Source organism: Antechinus flavipes, chromosome 4, assembly GCF_016432865.1.
Source record: "Antechinus flavipes isolate AdamAnt ecotype Samford, QLD, Australia chromosome 4, AdamAnt_v2, whole genome shotgun sequence".
NCBI classification, from domain to species: domain Eukaryota; kingdom Metazoa; phylum Chordata; class Mammalia; order Dasyuromorphia; family Dasyuridae; genus Antechinus; species Antechinus flavipes.
In genome coordinates this window covers 414,738,054-414,756,855 of record NC_067401.1, presented here as the reverse complement: position 1 = coordinate 414,756,855, position 18,802 = coordinate 414,738,054, and the positions used below count along the sequence as shown (strand labels likewise).

The window sequence follows — 18,802 nt, the reverse complement described above, 5'->3', positions numbered from 1 at the left end:
AGGGCAACTTACTAATGAGCCCAAATAGTAATACTGCTATTTTTGTGAAACTGTAGATGAATTTATTAATCTCAGATGGCATCATCCCCCTTTTTTTTTGAGTAAGGGTTTAACACAAAGGTGGGGAATTGTTTTTTCTTCCAAGGGCCATTTGGATGTTTATACCATCATTTGTGGGCCATACAGAATTAACAACTCATAGAACTCAAACAGTGGGAAGTTGTTGTACTAGCTTTCAGCTCATCATTGCCTGCAGTTGTCTTAGCAAATGATTTTGTGGCCTTATATAGTCTGTAGGCTGGGTATTACCCCTCACCTGATTTAAAAAATCAAATAGAATCTTTGTATTAATTTTCTAGCTATATGTATTCAGAAAAGTATATACCATTTATAGGAATTTGCCTTTAACCTTCTCACTTTAATTCAGTTTGGAAATAGGTGTTGAAAATGCTGGATTGCCAACAGGAAGAAGGCTTAATTAACTTTCAGCTGTAGATACCTTTTAACTATTTTTATTAGCTCCCATTCATGTTGACATCATCCAGTATATTGTGCTGCTCCCAAATAAGTCTCACATCTTCTACTCTTGAAAGCTATTTGAAGCCATTGAGTACAGTGGGCTGGCCAACAGGACAACAGTAACTTTGCATTGGAGGTTTTGGCCTTTTGTAGTGGCAGCGGAAGTTTGAGACTTCAGAATTCCTTCTGTGACCACAATGACTTCTTTTCTCAGTCCTACTCATTCTTTGAAACCCTATTCAAATGTTACCTTTCACATTTCAGACTGCTTTAATTTTTAATTCATTACTATACAAAGATGGAAATGAAGGTTCTATGGATGGAACACTCATAGCACATTCTTGTGTGTTCTTAATCCATTTGATTTTTATTCATGAACATATTCATTTTTATGTCTCCAAAATGCATAGCATTGTGCCTTACTGGTAATAAGTACTCAAAAAAACATGAATTGTATTCAGTTTTATAACCACTGAATTTATTTTATAGCTAGCTACGATTTGAAAATTCATACTTCTGAAGGGAAGTGCTAAACATCTAATGTATGTTTTCCCTTCATTATTATATAACAAATTGCTTAATATGTTTAAAAATTCTCTAATGTCATGTTCATATGATTCTAGTTTGTTATTTTAACTTATTTATCATAAACTTAATAATTACTTTTCCACACATAAATACAGTATCCTTGTAAAGTCAACATGAGAACTGATTTCCAATCTGACAGTTTGTAATAGCTGTTAACTCTAATTCCTTTCTCAGTAACATAACCAGTACCTGTAAAATCTGTGTTAAATAAATATATAGATATTGTGTACAGTAACAAAATCTGTCTATTAAGAATGGGTAGGTAAGTAGAATTTCAGAAATTAAGTTTGGATCAATACTTATAATACATTCCTTAATACATTTTAAAAGGATATGTGGCATTAGTATTAAAGATTATACTATTAAAAAATAGATGAACAGATCTTATATTCCTAATAGTTATGAGTAGAAGTTGTATTCTTTTTTTTATTTTTAACACACTCTGGATGCAGATGCTATTTTCTGAACAAAGTCTATTGGGATTGCTTTGAATCACTGGAACCGAGAAGAACCAAGTTTTTCATAATTGATCATCGAACATTCTTGCTGTCATTGGTACAGTGTATTCCTGGTTCTGCTTTTTTTGCTCAGCATCAGTTCATGTAAATCTTTCCAGATCTTTATAAAATTAGCTTGTTCATCATTTTTTATAGAACAGTAATATTCCATTACCTTCATATATCACAACTTTTTCAGCCATTTCCCAATTGATGAGCATTTAATCATTTTCCATTTCTTTGCTACCACAAAAAGAACTGCTACAAACATTTTTGCACATGTGGAGCCTTTCCCCTCCTTGATGATTTCCTTGGGATACAGACCCAATAATGGCACTGTCAGATCAATTGGTATGCAGTTTTATAGCCCTTTGAGCATTGTTCTAGATTGCTCTCCAGAATGGTTGTATCATTTTACAACTCCACTAACAAAGCATTAGTGTCCCAGTTTTTTCTTCATCCCCTCCAACATTTATCATTATCTTTTCCTGTCATCTTAGCCAATCTGGGAGGTGTGAGGTGGTACCTCAGAGTTGTTTTAATTTGCATTTCTCTGATCAATAGTGATTTAGTGATTTAGAGCGCTTTTTTATGTAACTATAGATGGCTTTAATTTTGTCATCTGAAAATTATCTGTTCTTATCCTTTAACCATTTATCAATTAAGAATAACTTATATAAATTTGACATAGTTTTAGAAATGAGACATTTATCAGAAATACTGGTTGTAAAGGTTTTTTCCCAGCTTTGTACTAGAAGATGTATTCTTAACCAGGATGGAGGCAAGGATAAAAGATAAAATAGGTAACTTTGCTTACCTGAACCTGAAAAACTTCTGGACAGACAAAATAAATGCATCCAGGACTGAAAGAGATAGTAGTTAACTGAGAAAAAAGATGTTTTTTTTCCATAAAATATCTCTTAAAAGGATTTGACATCTAAGATATATAAATAATTAATAAATTACATATGTGTATATATGTATAAGACCAATAGCCATTTCCCAGAAAATGTGCTCAATAGATATGAATAAAGAAATTCTCTGGTTTTGTTTAATATTTTTATACATATAGATCCTCTTCTTTTTTAAAAATCTCTTTTGGGATTTATGCCTAGTAATGACATTGTTAGGTCAAAGGATATGCATGATATTTTATCCGTTTTGGCATAACAAACATCTTTTGATCACTTATCAATTGGAGAATGACTTTTTTTTATAAGTATGATTCAATTACCTACATATTTTAGAAATAAGGCTTTCATTAGAAAAATTTGTATCAAAATTCTTTTCCCAGTTATTATTTGCTAACTGTATTCCCTCCCTCCATTTATTCCATTCTGTACCCTGATCTTCCTCAAAAATGTTTTGCTACTGACCACTCCTTTCCCCAATATGTCCTCTTTTCTATCATCCTCTCCCCTTCCCATATCCCCTTTTCTCTCCCACTTTCTTGCAGGGCTAGATAGATATCTATATCTATTAGTGTGTATGTTATTTCCTCTTGGAGCCAACTCTGATGAGAATGTAGTTCACACATTCTCCCTTCCCTTCTCCTTTTTTCCTTCCCCTGTAAAAGGTTTTTCTTTTGTCTTTTATGGAAGATAATTTGCATCTCTACTTCTCCCTTTCCCTTTCTCCCAGTACATTCCTCTCTCACCCCTTAATTTAATTTTTTAGATATTATCCCTGTATATTCCATACTCGGAAATGTCTATATACACTCCTCATAGCTACTATAATGATGAGAAAGTTCTTAGGAGTTACAAGTATCATCCTCCTATGTGGGAATTTAAACATATAAACCTTATTCAATCTCTTATGGATCTCCCTTTCCTGATTAACTCCTTCTGCTTCTCCCAGGTCCTATATTTGAAAATCAGATTTTCTATTCAGCATTGGTCTTTTCATCACGAATGCTTGAAAGTTCTCTATTTCACTGAATTTTCCTTTTCTTCTGAAGGATTCTGTTCAAGTTTGCTGTGTAGTTTTAATCCTAGCTCCATTGCTCTCTGGAATATCATATTCAAAACCCTCTAATCCTTAATATCTCTATGATGCCATCTATTAAACCAAGGAGAGCAAGAAAGAGGATCTTGTGTTCATCTTCTGGGCCCCCGAGTGTGTCCCCCCCTCAAGAATAAAATAATCTATGTGAGCTTCAAAGATGCTATCAAGAAGAAACTAACAGGATCAAACGTGAATTTTGTGTTATGCTATATATATGCTAAATTGTGCTAAAGCCTGAGTTGTGGCTTCACTATACTTGAATTTTTTTTTTTCTGGAAGCCTGCAATATTTTCTCTTTGACCTGGGACTTCTAGAGTTTGGCTATAATATTCCTCAAAGTTTTGATCTTGGAATCTCTTTCAAGAGATGATTGGTCTATTCTTTCAATTTCTGTTTTACCCTATGCTTCTAGAATAGCAGGATAGTTTTCATTGATAATTTCTTGAAAGATGATGTCCAGGCCCTTTTATTGATGGTTTTTTTTTTCATGTAGACCAATAATTTAAAAATTATCTCTCCTAGATCTATTTTCCAGATAAGTTATTTTTCCAATGGGATATTTCACAATCTCTTCCCCTGCCCCTTTTCATTCTTTTGGTTTTGTTTTATTTTGTCTTAATTTCTTATGAAGTCATTAGATTCCATTTGCTCAATTCTAATTTTCAAGGAATTATTTTCCTAAGGGAACTTTTGTGTCTCCTTTCCCTTTTGGCCAGTTTTGCTCCTCAACCCCTCCTCACTCCCAGAGGCAATTGGGGTTAAGTGACTTGCCCAAGGTCACACAGCCAGGATGTGTTAAATGTCTGAGACCAGATTTGAACTCAGGTCCTCCTGACTTCAGGGCTGGTGCTCTATCCACTGCACCACCTAGCTGCCCCCAGTTTTACTTTTTAAGAAATTCTTCTCATTAGCTTTTTGTATTTCCTTTTACACTTCTCTCCAGTCTCTTCCCAAATTTTCCTCTCTCTCTCTCAATTTTCAAAATCCTTTTTGAGCTCTTCCATGACCAGATACCAATTCATATTTTTCTTGGAGGCTTTTGATGTAAGACTTTGCTATTTTCTTCTTAGTGTATGTTTTGATCTTTGTTGTAACCACTGTAACTTTCTATGGTCAGAATCTTTTTCTTTTTTTCTGCCATTTTCCTAGCCTATTACTCTGGTGGAGGGTGCACTGTTCCAAGCTTTGGGATTTTGTAGCACCTGTTTTCAGAGCTCCTTCTAGGGACCTGACCACAAGCACTCTTTTCTGTCCTGAAGCTGTGAGGAACAGAAACTTCCCTGCTCCACTGTGGCTGTAAGTTCTAGTGTGCTAAAGCAGCAGAGTCCTTCCTCAGTGCTGGTAAAGGGGCTTCCCTGTGAGCTGAGGCCTCTATAAGCTGTGGCTGCCACCTCCACCTCTATTCTCCAGTTTGCTGATTTCCCAAGGCCCTCTCACCTTACTGGCAAACCTTTCCTGCTGACTTTCCAAGTTGCCTTAGGTGTGTCTGGGCAGAGAGATCTAGAAACTGCCAGAACTGCTGCTGATTCAGAGGCCCCCCGAGTACATTACTGCTTTATTGGGGCAGGGGTAAGGCCAGGGCCCAGATAGCACTACTGTGTCCTGCACTGGGACTGCAAGTGGATTTCCACCCTGGTGCCAGAAACCTTTTCTGCTGACCTAAGTTGTCTTTAGTTGGTAAATTGTTCTACCCCGGGTTTTTGTGTGTTGTGATGCTCTAAAATGTGTTTAGAGTCATTATTTAAACGATTTTGGGGCAGTTTAGGGAAGATTTCAGAAAGTTCCTGCCTTTACTCTGCCATCTTACTGAACAAACAGTTCTCAAAGAAATACTGCAAAGTATTTACAACCACATAAAAGAATGCTCCAGATGACTGATTATAAGAGAATTGCAACTCAAAACAATCCTGAAGTTTCGCCTCATACCATGCAAAATAGTAAAATGACAAAAATTTAGTAGTGGTCAGTGTTAGAGCATTGTAGAATGACAGATACTTATGCATTGATAACGGAGCTATGAAATAATGCAACCATTTTGGAAAACACTTTGCAATTATGCAAATTATCCATACTTTTTTATCAAAAGATTCTATTATTGGTCTTATATCCACAAAAGGCCTTACATCAAAATATGTATATCAGCACTTTTTACAATAGCCAAAAATTGGAAACAATCCCCCATGGATTAGAGAATTGTTAAACCAATTGTGGTATATAAATAAAATGGAATATTGTTGTGCTGTAAGAAATAAGGTATGTGATGAATAAAGTATGGAAAGATTTCTATGAATTGATGCAAAGCAAGTAGGCAGAGCCAAGAAAATAAATAAATAAATATATAACAATTACAGTAATATAAATTGATAGAATGACACCAAGAAATCAAAAGTGAATGAAATAAATTATAAAGAATATATAAATATATATGTAAAATATAAAGAAATGAAGAGCTATGAGAAGACACCCCCAATCTATCCCTTCTCATAGAGGAAGATCCACAGGTGCTACATATAGTACATGTTTTCCAACTTTTTCAGTATATCAGTCAGTTTTTTTTCCCTCGAAAGGATGTTATATTGGGTAGTTGTCTGGGATGAGCAGCAGGTAGGATACTTGTGATAACTATAATGTTGTAAGAAACAAGACATTAATAAAGACTCATTTAAAAAAAGGAAACTTGGTTGAAACCTAATAATTGTATTGAAATTTCTTATGTGACTCTGAGCTAGTCACTTAATGGTTGTTTCTTTCCCCTTTCTTAAGAACTATCATTTTGGTTCATTTCTCAAAGTAATATGGAGAAGAAAAAAATAAGACAGCTTATGTAAACCTTCTGAGGATGTTTAGATAAAATACAATATATAGTTTTATACAGGAAAACTCAATTTTGATAGTTATCAAAAGTAAATACAATATGGAAGTATCTCAGTTTTTTAATGTATAGCATTGATAAAAGTGGGAGTAATTTTTATGTATTTTCTAACTTAGAGAAATATACCTACATTTGTTTCTATTATTCATTGTTATCCCCACTGAAAAAAGTTTAAAACGCATATTTAATGCTAAATGTGCTATTTATTTTTATCATGCCTATATGTTTATATCTAAGTTGCATGACTTCCTTGTAGTTGAAAAAAAAAAAGACCCACCTCTAAAAGAAAGACCTTTTTGGACATAATTATATTTAGTGATATAATTTTAATTATAATAATTAATTTTTATGTATTTTCTAACTTAGAGAAATATACCTACATTTGTTTCTATTATTCATTGTTATCCCCACTGAAAAAAGTTTAAAACGCATATTTAATGCTAAATGTGCTATTTATTTTTATCATGCCTATATGTTTATATCTAAGTTGCATGACTTCCTTGTAGTTGAAAAAAAAAAAAGACCCACCTCTAAAAGAAAGACCTTTTTGGACATAATTATATTTAGTGATAATCCAGAAAGCATAGAAAATTATAGACAAACTAAATTGTTTCCAGTTGTACTTTTTCATATTTTTATTGGAATTAGGTCATTTATTTAAATTGCATGTCACTATCATTATTTGTGTCATTTTGAGACATTTCCCTTCTCCTATATAAATACATATTCTTTTGCAGCCATACCATTTCCAATGTATATGTACAGTGATATCACACAGAACTTTATTGTAGCAGATTATTTTTTAAAAGGAGGTAAAGGATTAAATTAGATATATTTCAACAGAATTATTTTGCTAGAGCCACAAAAGATTATTAGGTCCAAAATGATCATTTTCATGTATTTTTCATTTTGACTTTATGCGAAAGATAACTGTCCCAGAGCAAGAGCTAATTTTTTTTCCTAAAAAAGGTAATTAAGTCGCATGCCTGCATTAATGTCGGCTATTATCACACTGGCTTATTTCCATTTTTTCTCTATTACTTTTCATTTCTTTCTGTGTCTTAATATTTAATATTCAAATAGAATAACGAAAAGTAGCTTTAACAGAATTGTGGGAGAAATCCTCTTAGTGTGCTTTTTTTTCTGATCTCTAATAATTTTCTTTTGCTTTAACAACAGGTATACAAATCTGTATTTTATTGTAAGAAAAATAAAAACTTCTCCTTCACCACCTCCTGTTCTTCCTGCTTTATTATAGAAAATGTTGTCACTCCATATTCCACTAATAATTCATCTCCTCCTGCTTTTATTATAGAAAATGTCATCATTCCATATTCCACTAATAATTCATTTGTTTAGTTAGTAATATACTACATTGTTTATATCCTATATAATTTTTTCAGGGGCTTCCCTTTTGCTTTTCCCTTTGAAGTATTCTTTCTTAAACAAAAATGTATCATTATTATTTATAAACAAAATTTGCTCTAACTTGTTTTTTTCCCCAATATGGGAACCTCTTACATCAAAATGTATTGTTTTTGAGGTTCTTTCTGGAGAAAATTGATTTTTTTTTTTTACACAAACTCTTCTAACATTCTTTTTTTCTTTATTTTAATTATTCAGACTAACTAAGACAGAAATGGGAAATTAGAGAATGAATGCAAGCCAAGTATATCTTAATAACAGAAAGGATTATCATCTTATCTACTTCCAGTGAGTGATTCCTAGTGTTATCCAATCTCAGAATATCTAAGTTGGAAGCAGTATGTAATCCAGTGTATAATTCCAAAATTAATCTTTGCTATATAAATTACTAGTGAGGTAACTCCACTTTTGGATGGAAAGCTCTATTATGCTGACAACAAGCATAAATTTGCCTTTTTGCAATCTTCTTCCATTGTTCTAAGTTATGTTTTTAGGTGCCAAGTAGAGCAAATCTAATCCTTCTCTATGACAATCCTTCAGATATTTAAAGACAGACTCTTCCTTACCACCAGGTTTAATATTCTTTAGGCTTAAATCTCTAGTTTCTTCAAGTGATCCTCATATAGAATGAATTTGAAGCTTTTTTGCCATTATGGTTACCCTTCTCAGAACTGGCCAGCATTATAATTTCTTTTCATCATTCGCCTAGATAAATTCTCTCCTTTAGTTTCCTTTCCTTAATGGAAACAGAATAGTAATTAGTTGGAAATAACAGTGGCAAAACAATTCTTCTGTCTTCTTTGATAGGATGGCATAATAATATGCTGTTTTGGGGGAGGGGCTTTTAAAAAAGTATATGTATTTGAAAGGCAAAGAGACTGATAAATGTGTCACAATTTTAGCTCCAAAATATTTTCTAAAGATATACTTTTTCAACAAATGTCCTATTTCTTATTCTCATGGTGTCAGAGAGATGAACCAGAATTCTTGAAGACTGTGCCACCTTCAGAGAAAGAACTAATAACTTTTTGAAAACAGATTGAAACATGCTATATTCACTTTTTTTCCATTATTTTTCTTTTATTAGAATTTTCTTATACAAAATGACTAATGGGGAAATGTTTTAGATGATTGCATATATATAACATATATATAACAATTGGATTGTTTACCATTTCCAAAAAGGGTAAGGGAAAGAATGGAGAAATAGAATTTGGAGCCGTTTTAAAATATTCAAATTTGTTTTAATATGTAATTGGTGGAGAAATAATTTTTTTAAAAGGATAAATGATAGATTAAGCCTGCTATTAAAAGCATAATACAGAGAAATTCAATACAAGATGGTCAAACACCAATTAATGTATTTTCTTTTGGCCATGGGGACCTGTAAAACAGTCAGAAAAACTATGATCTTCTGACTAGGGCAGCCCTTCTCTATTTCAATTATGACAATGACTGTAATTGATTAAAAAAAAAAAGAATAGATGGCATTAAGGCTCTTCTATAAATATTTATTATTGATCTTTATCTAATGCCAAACTGGCTGGCATATTTGGGAGAAACTAACCATAACCAAGGATGATGTTCTTTTTTTTTTTTTTAATAGCTTTTTATTTACAAATTATATGTATGGGTAATTTTATAGCATTGACAATTGCCAAACCTTTTGTTCCAATTTTTCCCCTTCTTCCCCCCACTCCCTCCCCTAGATGGCAGGATGATCAATACATGTTAAATAATATTAGAGTATAAATTAAATACAAAATAAGTATACATGTCCAAACTATTATTTTGCTGTACAAAAAGAATTGGACTCTGAAATATTGTACAGTTAGCCTGTAAAGGAAATAAAAAATGCAGGTGGGCAAAAATATAGGGATTGGGAATTCGATGTAATGGTTCTTAGTCATCTCCCAGAGTTCTTTCACTGGGTGTAGCTGATTTTGTTCATTACTGCTCCATTAGAACTGATTTGGTTCATCTCATTGCGGAAGATGGCCAGGTCCATCAGAATTGATCATCATATAATACTGTTGTTGAAGTGTATATAATGATTTCCTGGTCCTGCTCATTTCACTCAACATCAGTTCGTGTAAGTCTCTCCAGGCCTTTCTGAAATCAAAGGATAATGTTCTTAATAGAGATCAACTAGGAGATCTAAAAATATTACACCTATATGGAAGGACTGCTTAAAATTGATTCTGAGAGTAAAAAAGTGGACAGTTTCGTGATAAAGGTAACAAGAAATATCTTTTCAGAGGACATTTTTCCACTTTATCTTCCAGTACTCATGGTAAACATAAGCAGATAAAAATTTTAATATTTTTCTATACTTAGATCTTTCTTTTCTTTTTTTGGAGGGGGAGGGGTTAATCACATACTTACTGTAGTAAGATTACAGGATCAAAGGGTGTGGATAGTTTGGGAGCTCTTCTTAATACCATATTTATTTCAGTAAGATTATACCAATTTGTAGCTCAGTCAGCAATGTCATAAGAGCAACAGCATTGAATTGTATATTTTAAACAACTGCCAAATTAATGAAATGATATCATAGATGTTTTAATTTGGATTTCTCAGGTTATTCGAGAATTTGAACACTTTTTCAATTTGTTATTTATAGTTTGTGTTTTTTTTTAAGACTTGCCTATTTGTATCTCTTCGACCAGTTGTCTGTGATACTTATACAAAGAATGGATCTCAAATCAGTTCCATTTGATCAGTAATGAACAGAACCAACTACACCCAGTGAAAAAACACTGGGAAATGAATGTGGACCACAACATAGCATTTACACTCTTTCTATTATTGTTTGCTTGCATTTTTGTTTTTCTTCCCAAGTTATTTTTACCTTCTTTCTAAATCTGATTTTTCTTGTGTAGCAAGACAACGGTATAAATATGTATACATATATTATATTTAACATAAACTTTAACATATTTAACATGTATGGGACTACCTGCCATCTAGGGGAGAGGATGGAGGGAAGAAGGGAAAAAGTTGGAACAGAAGTTTTTGCAAGGGTCTATGTTGAAAAATTACCCATGCACATGTTTTGTCAGTAAAAAGCTATTTTAAAAAAAAAACCAAGAATGGATATTCTTGCATCTTTCTGTCACACTTTTTTATGTTACAACACACTTTTGTCAGAGAAGTTTGTAACAAAAATCTATTTTTTTTTCCCCATTCTGGCTTTTTTTCCCCTTGTTATTCTAAGTTTATTACTTTTTGTTGTGCAAAACTATTCAAATATAATAAAATCAATTTATCTTGTCTTCCACAATTTCTTCAATTTAAAAAATAGGTAAAACATAGAAATTTTCTCTTCATAAGAAAATTCATTGCTCTTTTAAGAGCAACTGAATTATAATCTTCATTTAAGAATTATAATTGTTCAATTTGATTTATCTTATACCATGCCTTGTTAAGTTATTTGTTTTGTCATAAGGGAATATGGTTTACCAGTAAAAGTCATGTCCCACTCCTAACAACACTAAAACACAATTCTTGTATTTTATATTCTTACTTTTTTTAAGTTGAAAAAAATTTTCTTCCTTATTGCTCTGAAATTCCCTTTCTCTTTGTACTGTTCATCACTCATTTTTTGTCCTATTCCTTTGGTCTGTCATATTTTTCTATGTTAAAAATTGTTTTATTTCTCTTTCTTCCACTTTTCTCCACTCCCCATGATCTTATATAAAATGAATTACTTACAAGAAAGAATAGTCCAAATAATGTAAGTATTGGAATTAATCAAACATTATTATTCCCATGTGAGTTAGGAATTAACTCTATCAAATTTCTTTGGCATAATGTGAACATTCTATTTCATGTCCTTTTAGATTGGGTAGAATTTAGAATGTTGTTTTTTATTTTCTCGTTTAGAATCTGAACTTTACAGGGTTTCGTAAAATCCTTAAAAAACATGACAAGATCCTGGACACATCTCGTGGAGCAGATTGGCGAGTGGCCCATGTCGAAGTGGCACCATTTTACACATGCAAGAAAATCAACCAGCTTATCTCTGAGACAGAGGTAGAATAATTCTCCCTTCTACACCAGACATTCTCAATGCTATCTGCCTTCTGTCTGACCTTGGGCCATGTTCCCCAACTCTTTGGGTCTCAGTTTTCTTGTCTATAAAATGAGGGAGCTGAAACTGCATAATTTTTTAAGGTTCCATCCAAGTCAGGCATGCTGTGAGCATTTTTGCCTTTTGGAATTAGAAATTTGATGATTTCACCAGTTAACATCTACTCAGAAATCATCACAAATTAATGGAAGACATTTTATAAATAGTTTAAGTCTTGTTTTTTACTTTAGACATTTTTCATGTATGCTGAACTTTATGTTAAACTTCTGCTTTTTTCCCTAGGCTGTAGTGACCAATGAACTTGAAGATGGAGATAGACAGAAGGCCATGAAGCGTTTGCGGGTTCCTCCTTTGGGAGCAGCTCAGGTTAGGCTTTATTTGTCTCTTAGCTGATGTACTTAATTTCTAAACCAGGCTGTTTAGTTGTAAAACATATTTATTACATAATATTTTTGTGTTTTCTTTTGGGTCAGGATTTCAAAGGCATAGGATTAAAAGAAGTTAATCATAATTGAAAAGACATTTATTAAGGAACATCTATGAGTGGTTATAAAAAATTAACCAAACTGCTAACAGTCCCTTCCTTTGGGGAGTTTTTAGTTTAAAAATTTCAATACGGAAGCATAGTGATGGTGGGACTCATAACAATAAATAAGAATTCTTTTCATGGATGGGTTTTTAAGAAATTTTTATAATAATGCCTCCAACTGCGAAAGGGAAAAAAAGATATAAGATCCAAGAAAAAAATTGAGTATGCAATCACTATAAATTATCGTGTTTTTTATAAAGTTTGGTGGTGTAATAGAGTGTCCAGCCTGGAATCAGGAAAACCTGAATTCAGATATGGCTTTAGACACTTAGCTATGTGATCTTAGGCAAATCATTGTTTAAAAAAAAAAAAATCTCTCTTCCTAAGTTTTCTCATCTGTAAAGTGAGGATAATTATATTTACTTTCTGGGGTTGTTGAGTTATTTGCAAAGCTAGTAGTCCAGTGCCTGTCGCATATTAGACTTAATAATTTTTTTTTCCTTCCCTTTCCTTTCTCCTACCCTCTTAACATTTTCTTGGAGAACCTGTTATGTGAATTTCCTTAGTTTCAGTTCATAACAAAAACTTTAATGTGAATTATATAAAGAGTCATATTACACTCTCATAGCCTTTCCCCTAGTTCAAGATCTCATCACCTTTCACCTTAACTATTGTAATTGTTTAATTGTTATTCCTTCTAGCCTTTATTTTGTCCAGTTCATTCTCCAAATAGTTGCCAAATTGATACTCGTAAAATATAAGTCTGATCACATTGTTTCCCTACTGAACAGTTTTTAATTGTTCTCGATTGCTTTTAGGATAAAATAGAAATCTTCAACCTGATACATTCAGTGAGATGGCCCCAGCCTTCTTTTTCAGATTTATATAATTCCCTTCAAGTATTCTGTACTCCAGTAAAACTTGCCTGATTTCTATTTCTCAGTGTACATTATTTTACCCAGTAGTATTTTGTTTTTACACAATTGATCATCCATGTTTCAAGTATGCTCTCTCTTACCTTTACATTTTAAATTCTAGAGCTTCCTTTGATGCTAACTCAAATCTTTCTTGATCTTCCCAGTTATTAATATTCTTGAAGTTATTTGTATTACTTCTATATAATTTATATCACTTCTTTGCATGTGCTTTAACTATTCCCTCACCTTTCAGTAGAATGTAAATCCCTTGAGAACAAGGATGATTTTGTTTTGGCTTTTGTATTCTGAGTAGCTACTATTTGGAGTTGAATTGAATTAAACTGAAAAATAATCTTTTTTTTTTTTTTTAAAGCTGAGGTAATTGGAGTTAAGTGACTTATCCAGGGTCACAACAGATAGGAAGTGTTATGTGTCTGAGGTCAGATTTGAGTTCAGGTCCTCCTGACTTCAGGGCTGGTGCTCTATCCACTGTGACACCTAGGTACCCCCTGAAAAATAATCTTATGATTTTAAATATTTTCTGCTATTTGACCAAAATTTTGTTTTTGTTTTTGTTTCTCTTTTATCCCCAGCCTGCACCTGCTTGGACTACATTTAGAGTTGGCCTGTATTGTGGAATATTTATTGTGTTGAATGTTGCCCTTGTTCTCACAGGTAGGTATCTTCTGTCTTGAATAGAATAACTTTTGGTTGAATCTGAAGCTTAAAATATGTTGAGTATAATGTTTGTAACATATATCCCTTTGCTAAGATAAAATCACCAAAAAGAAACTTTGATAATTCAGTTTGTAATTGTGCTTATTAGTCAAAGACATTTTGTTATATTTGTTTCTTTAGGAAATAACTAGTTAAATGTTTTTTCCTTTATTATTCTGTGCTTTTTTCATATAGTCCTCTTGTTATTTAGCAGCTTCAGCTGTCTAAAATATAACCAAAAACTAGGAAGTAAGGTGAGTAAAATAGACGTTCAAATGCTTATGCATTGTACTCATGAGAGCCCATCAGTCCTTTACCAAGACACTATATTTTGTTGTTTTATATTTAATTCTAACAACATTGGTTATTGGTTTGGATATTGGAGAAAATGTATTAGAAATGGAATTATTTGAACTTCTTGAAGCAGGCAAACCCTGCAGCAAATAGAAGTGTGGTTGTAGCAAAGAAGCCAGAAACGATAAGATAATAGCCTGATCTTGAATCTTTGTGGATTGAGTCCATTTAATAAAGGGACAAAAAGTCTTATGTAACTCAGTTATTAATGGGACAGTATGATATTATAATATTTGTAGTGATGTCCCTGTGTCATCAGAAAGATGTGATTCCACAGTTAGAACCAGGTACTCAGAGAAGACAGAGAAATAAGTAATCCATTTTAGAAGGATTTCCATTCAAAATGTTTCAAATTTTCAAAGTATTAATGTTTAAAAGAATAAATTTAAATTATGTAAACATTCATTTATATTATGTCCCCACAATTCCAAATACAAAGTTTTGCTTTAGAAAGAGTTACTCTTTTAGCCTTTCTCTAACTTTGTATAATGAGAAAGCAGCACAACTTTCAGGTATTGTTACACTCCGTCTCTATTGTCATACTATTTTTTATTATTATCTCTCTTACTACTTTAAAACGTCACTAATGATACCTCAATCTAAATTGTAATGGCTCAGAAAGACTATGAACTAGGCCTTTAAATTTTGTTGTCATGGTTTTTAAAGTTTCATTTGAAAATTCTTCTATAACCAGTCACTATAAATCTGGTATATAAATTGTATTCTATGATAAATACATTTATGGTACAGTAGAAAATGTGTAGGATTTTGAGGTTAGAGGGACTTGAACTTTAATCAGTTTACTGCTTGTGTGATCCTGAGCAAGTCAAATAAACTCCCCGGGCCTGTCTATTTTCCTTTTATGAAAAGGACTTGAACTAAGCTCTATAGTTTCTACCTTTTTTGAATCTACAATCCTATTAGCCTGAAATTCAAATGAAGTAAACAATTATTAAGCACATATTGTGTGTAGATTACTATGATATGTGTTGGGATAGTTTTAAAAAATGTAGATGAGACACCATCCCTACCCTTGTGAAATATATAGTATAAGGAGGGAATGTTACATGCATTCAGTATAATGCACTTTAATACATAAATTCCTTGGAGACCTACAAAACAAAGTGTTACATGAGGTCTCAGAAAGAAAGTTCTTAGTAATAAACAGTCAGGGAAGACTCTGTGGCCTTTGAGTTTGGCTTTAAAGGGGGGATAGTTAACATGCATGTTTAGTTGTCCTGATACACATCTTGCCACTAGAGCTCTGGAGGAGAAAGAGGCAGGTGACCTTGCCCAGCCCTCTCTCACTTAAATCCAAGTCATTTGTATGTCATGGCATCCCCTCCCTGATGTCATGGTCCTCTTCCACGTATGGAACCTATCAGTTGACCAACACAGCTTTTCCTCTCTTTTCTTTCTCTCCCCTCTTGTCCTGCCCTTATATTTAGAAAAGGATCAAGGATAGAACCTTAGGGAACATTCATTTTAATGGATTAGGAAGCAGTTGAAGTGCTAGTGGAGAAATATTTAGAGTGGTAGGAGAACAAAAGTGAAATATAATCCTCTGCATTCAAGGAGGAGAGACTTCCTATTAGGATAGTCAGCAGTGACAAATGGGACAAAGGAATTAAGGAAAAGATGTACAGTGAAAAAGAAAAAACCATTGGGTTTGAGTATTACACAATCATTAGTGACCTCTAAGAAAGTGGCTTCTTATTTTGAAGAAGCCCTGTTGCAAGGAAGTTAGGAAGTAGATTTTTAATTCTTCAGAAAAAATAAAATAATAACTTGTGATAAATGGTAAAGAAATGACTTTTTTTAGGATTAAAGAGTTTTGACCATGTAGCTGGATATGTGGAAAAACAATGAGATATAAAGATAAATAAGAGAAGAAATGATTATTGGAATATCATTGTCCCATATGAGGTAGGAATGAAGGAACTCAAAATATATGTCTAAATATTGGCCTTAGTGAGGAGCATGATTCTTCCACTTCTGAAAGAAAATGGAAGTATCAATTTATGAACTAAAAACAGTATTAGAATTAGAATTAGTAAAGTAAATATAGTGGAAACCTAAGTTTTAATTCATTCTCTCTTTAGAATATAAACTCCTCCATTAAATTGTAAGCTTCTTGGGGACAGGGGCTTTTTGTTTTTGTTTGTTTTTTATCCCCATTACTTAGTTCATTGTCTGGCACATAGGAAGCCCTCAACAAATGTTTGTTGGTTGTTGGTTCTCACCGTGTCACTTCATTGAATCTGAATTTCCTGCTTCTTTTTTTTTTTAAGTTCTTTTGAAGATGAAAAGATAAAAAATTATGTGAAAGTACTTGAGATACCATTTAGTTTGGAGGTTCACAGGGCATTGTGAAATCTAAGTAGGGGAATGCTGAGGAGGCCATTAGATTCTTTCAGCTACTTTCTTCCACCCTTTTTGTATTAAGTCAAACCAGAAGAATCACAAAACTCATAAGAAAATTTATATATCAAAAGTCACAATCAATTGGGCCATGGTGATAAACCTTAGAACATGGCTTCTGGTTATTTCAGTGTTTCTCTGTGTGAGACATGAGTTTATTTGATTGTGGGCTTACTTCGCCATATGTGCTAGCAATGACACTGTCATATGCTGACAGCCCCAGAATGACTTTGTATATTTCTCATTGTCTACAGAAAAAGAAAAAAATGTGAGTTGGTAATACTTGATCAGCTTTCTCATTTTTCATTGATTCATGGTGGTGAGGAGAGTCTATGATCCATCCTTTAACCTTAGTCTGGAGTTTGTGAAATATCCTTATCTGTTCATTCCTAAATCAACAAGTTGAGTAGAAATCTGGCTTATCCTGTGGTCTCAAATATTCAAGCCTAGAAAATAGTAAAAAGATACCATGAAGTTCGTTAGACTCGATTTACGACTTGGCTGTTAACTTTATCAAGGAATTATATAGGTCTGGTAAAAACAATAACATGTATCCAAGGCTTTTGTTCTATACTTTGGACTGTCTTCTTGCTCAGCTGACAGATACAAAGGTTAAAAACAAATTTCACGGTAACATATAAATATAAGTTGTTAATAATAGAAATAATTTTATCTTGCAGTAAATATCTTTTTTATTATAGCTTTTTATTTACAAGATATATGCATGGGCAATTTTTCAACATTGACAATTGCAAAACCTTTTGTTCCAACTTTTCCCCTCCTTCTCCCCATCCCTTCCACCAGATGGCAGGTTGACCAATACATGTTAAATATGTTAAAGTATAAATTAAATACAATATATATATACATGTCCAAACAGTTATTTTGCTGTACAAAAAGAATCGGACTTTGAAATATTATACAATTAGCCTGTGAAGGAAATCAAAAATGCAGGCGGAAAAAAATAGAGGGATTGGGAATTCTATGTAGTGGTTCATAGTCATCTCCCAGAGTTCTTTTCGCTGGGTGTAGCTGGTTCAATTCATTATTGCTCTATTGGAACTGATTTGGATCATCTCATTGTTGAAGATGGCCACATCCATCAGAATTGATCATCATTTAGTATTGTTGTTGAGATATATAATGATCTCCTGGTCCTGCTCATTTCATTCAGCATCAGGTCATGTAAGTCTCTCCAGGCCTTTCTGAAATCATCCTGCTGGTCATTTCTTATAGAACAATAATATTCCATAATATTCATATACCACAATTTATTTAGCCATTCTCCAGTTGTTGGGCATCCACTCAATTTCCAGTTTCTGATTCCTTTTTTTTTTTTTTTGGCAAGTAAAAGCCCTTTGCAACTTAGCTCTAATCTACTTTTTCAGTCTGATTATGAACTCTATAGCCCAATCACATTGACCTTTTTTTTTTCTCTTCTCCAGGAATGGTCTTTTGTGTCCCTCCTCTGAACCTTTGCACAGGATAATTCCTGTTCCTAGAAAATACACTTTCCTCCCTTTTAATCTGTAATTTGCATAAAAGCTCAAATCAAGTACTATATGAGATTTTTGTGTACACACACACACACACACACACACACACACACACACAGACAGACACACACACACACACACACACACACACACCCTATGGTGATGTCACTATTTTTTTCATGAAATTGCTTTGTATTTGTTTTTTATGGATTTGTCTACCTCGTCATGCCTTTCATGTCATGTTTGTCTAGTGGAATATAAGCTTACTGAGGACAAGAATTGATTTTTTTTTTCCTGTATCCAATCTTTTAACACAGTGCCTGGTACATAATAGGCTCCTGGCGATTACTTGTTGATTGATTATATA

The 18,802-nt window shown here is 33.0% G+C and overlaps 1 protein-coding gene across 1 annotated transcript in view; it reads left to right on the top strand.

Moving 5' to 3' along the window:
• XPR1 (xenotropic and polytropic retrovirus receptor 1) overlaps nt 1-18,802 on the top strand; it is a 200,546-nt gene that overhangs the window by 98,525 nt on the left and 83,219 nt on the right. Inside the window, exons 5-7 of the mRNA XM_051998838.1 lie at nt 11,794-11,943; nt 12,284-12,367; nt 14,041-14,122. Of these exons, the coding sequence (XP_051854798.1) occupies nt 11,794-11,943; nt 12,284-12,367; nt 14,041-14,122 (316 nt within the window). The remainder of the gene's footprint in view (nt 1-11,793; nt 11,944-12,283; nt 12,368-14,040; nt 14,123-18,802) is intronic.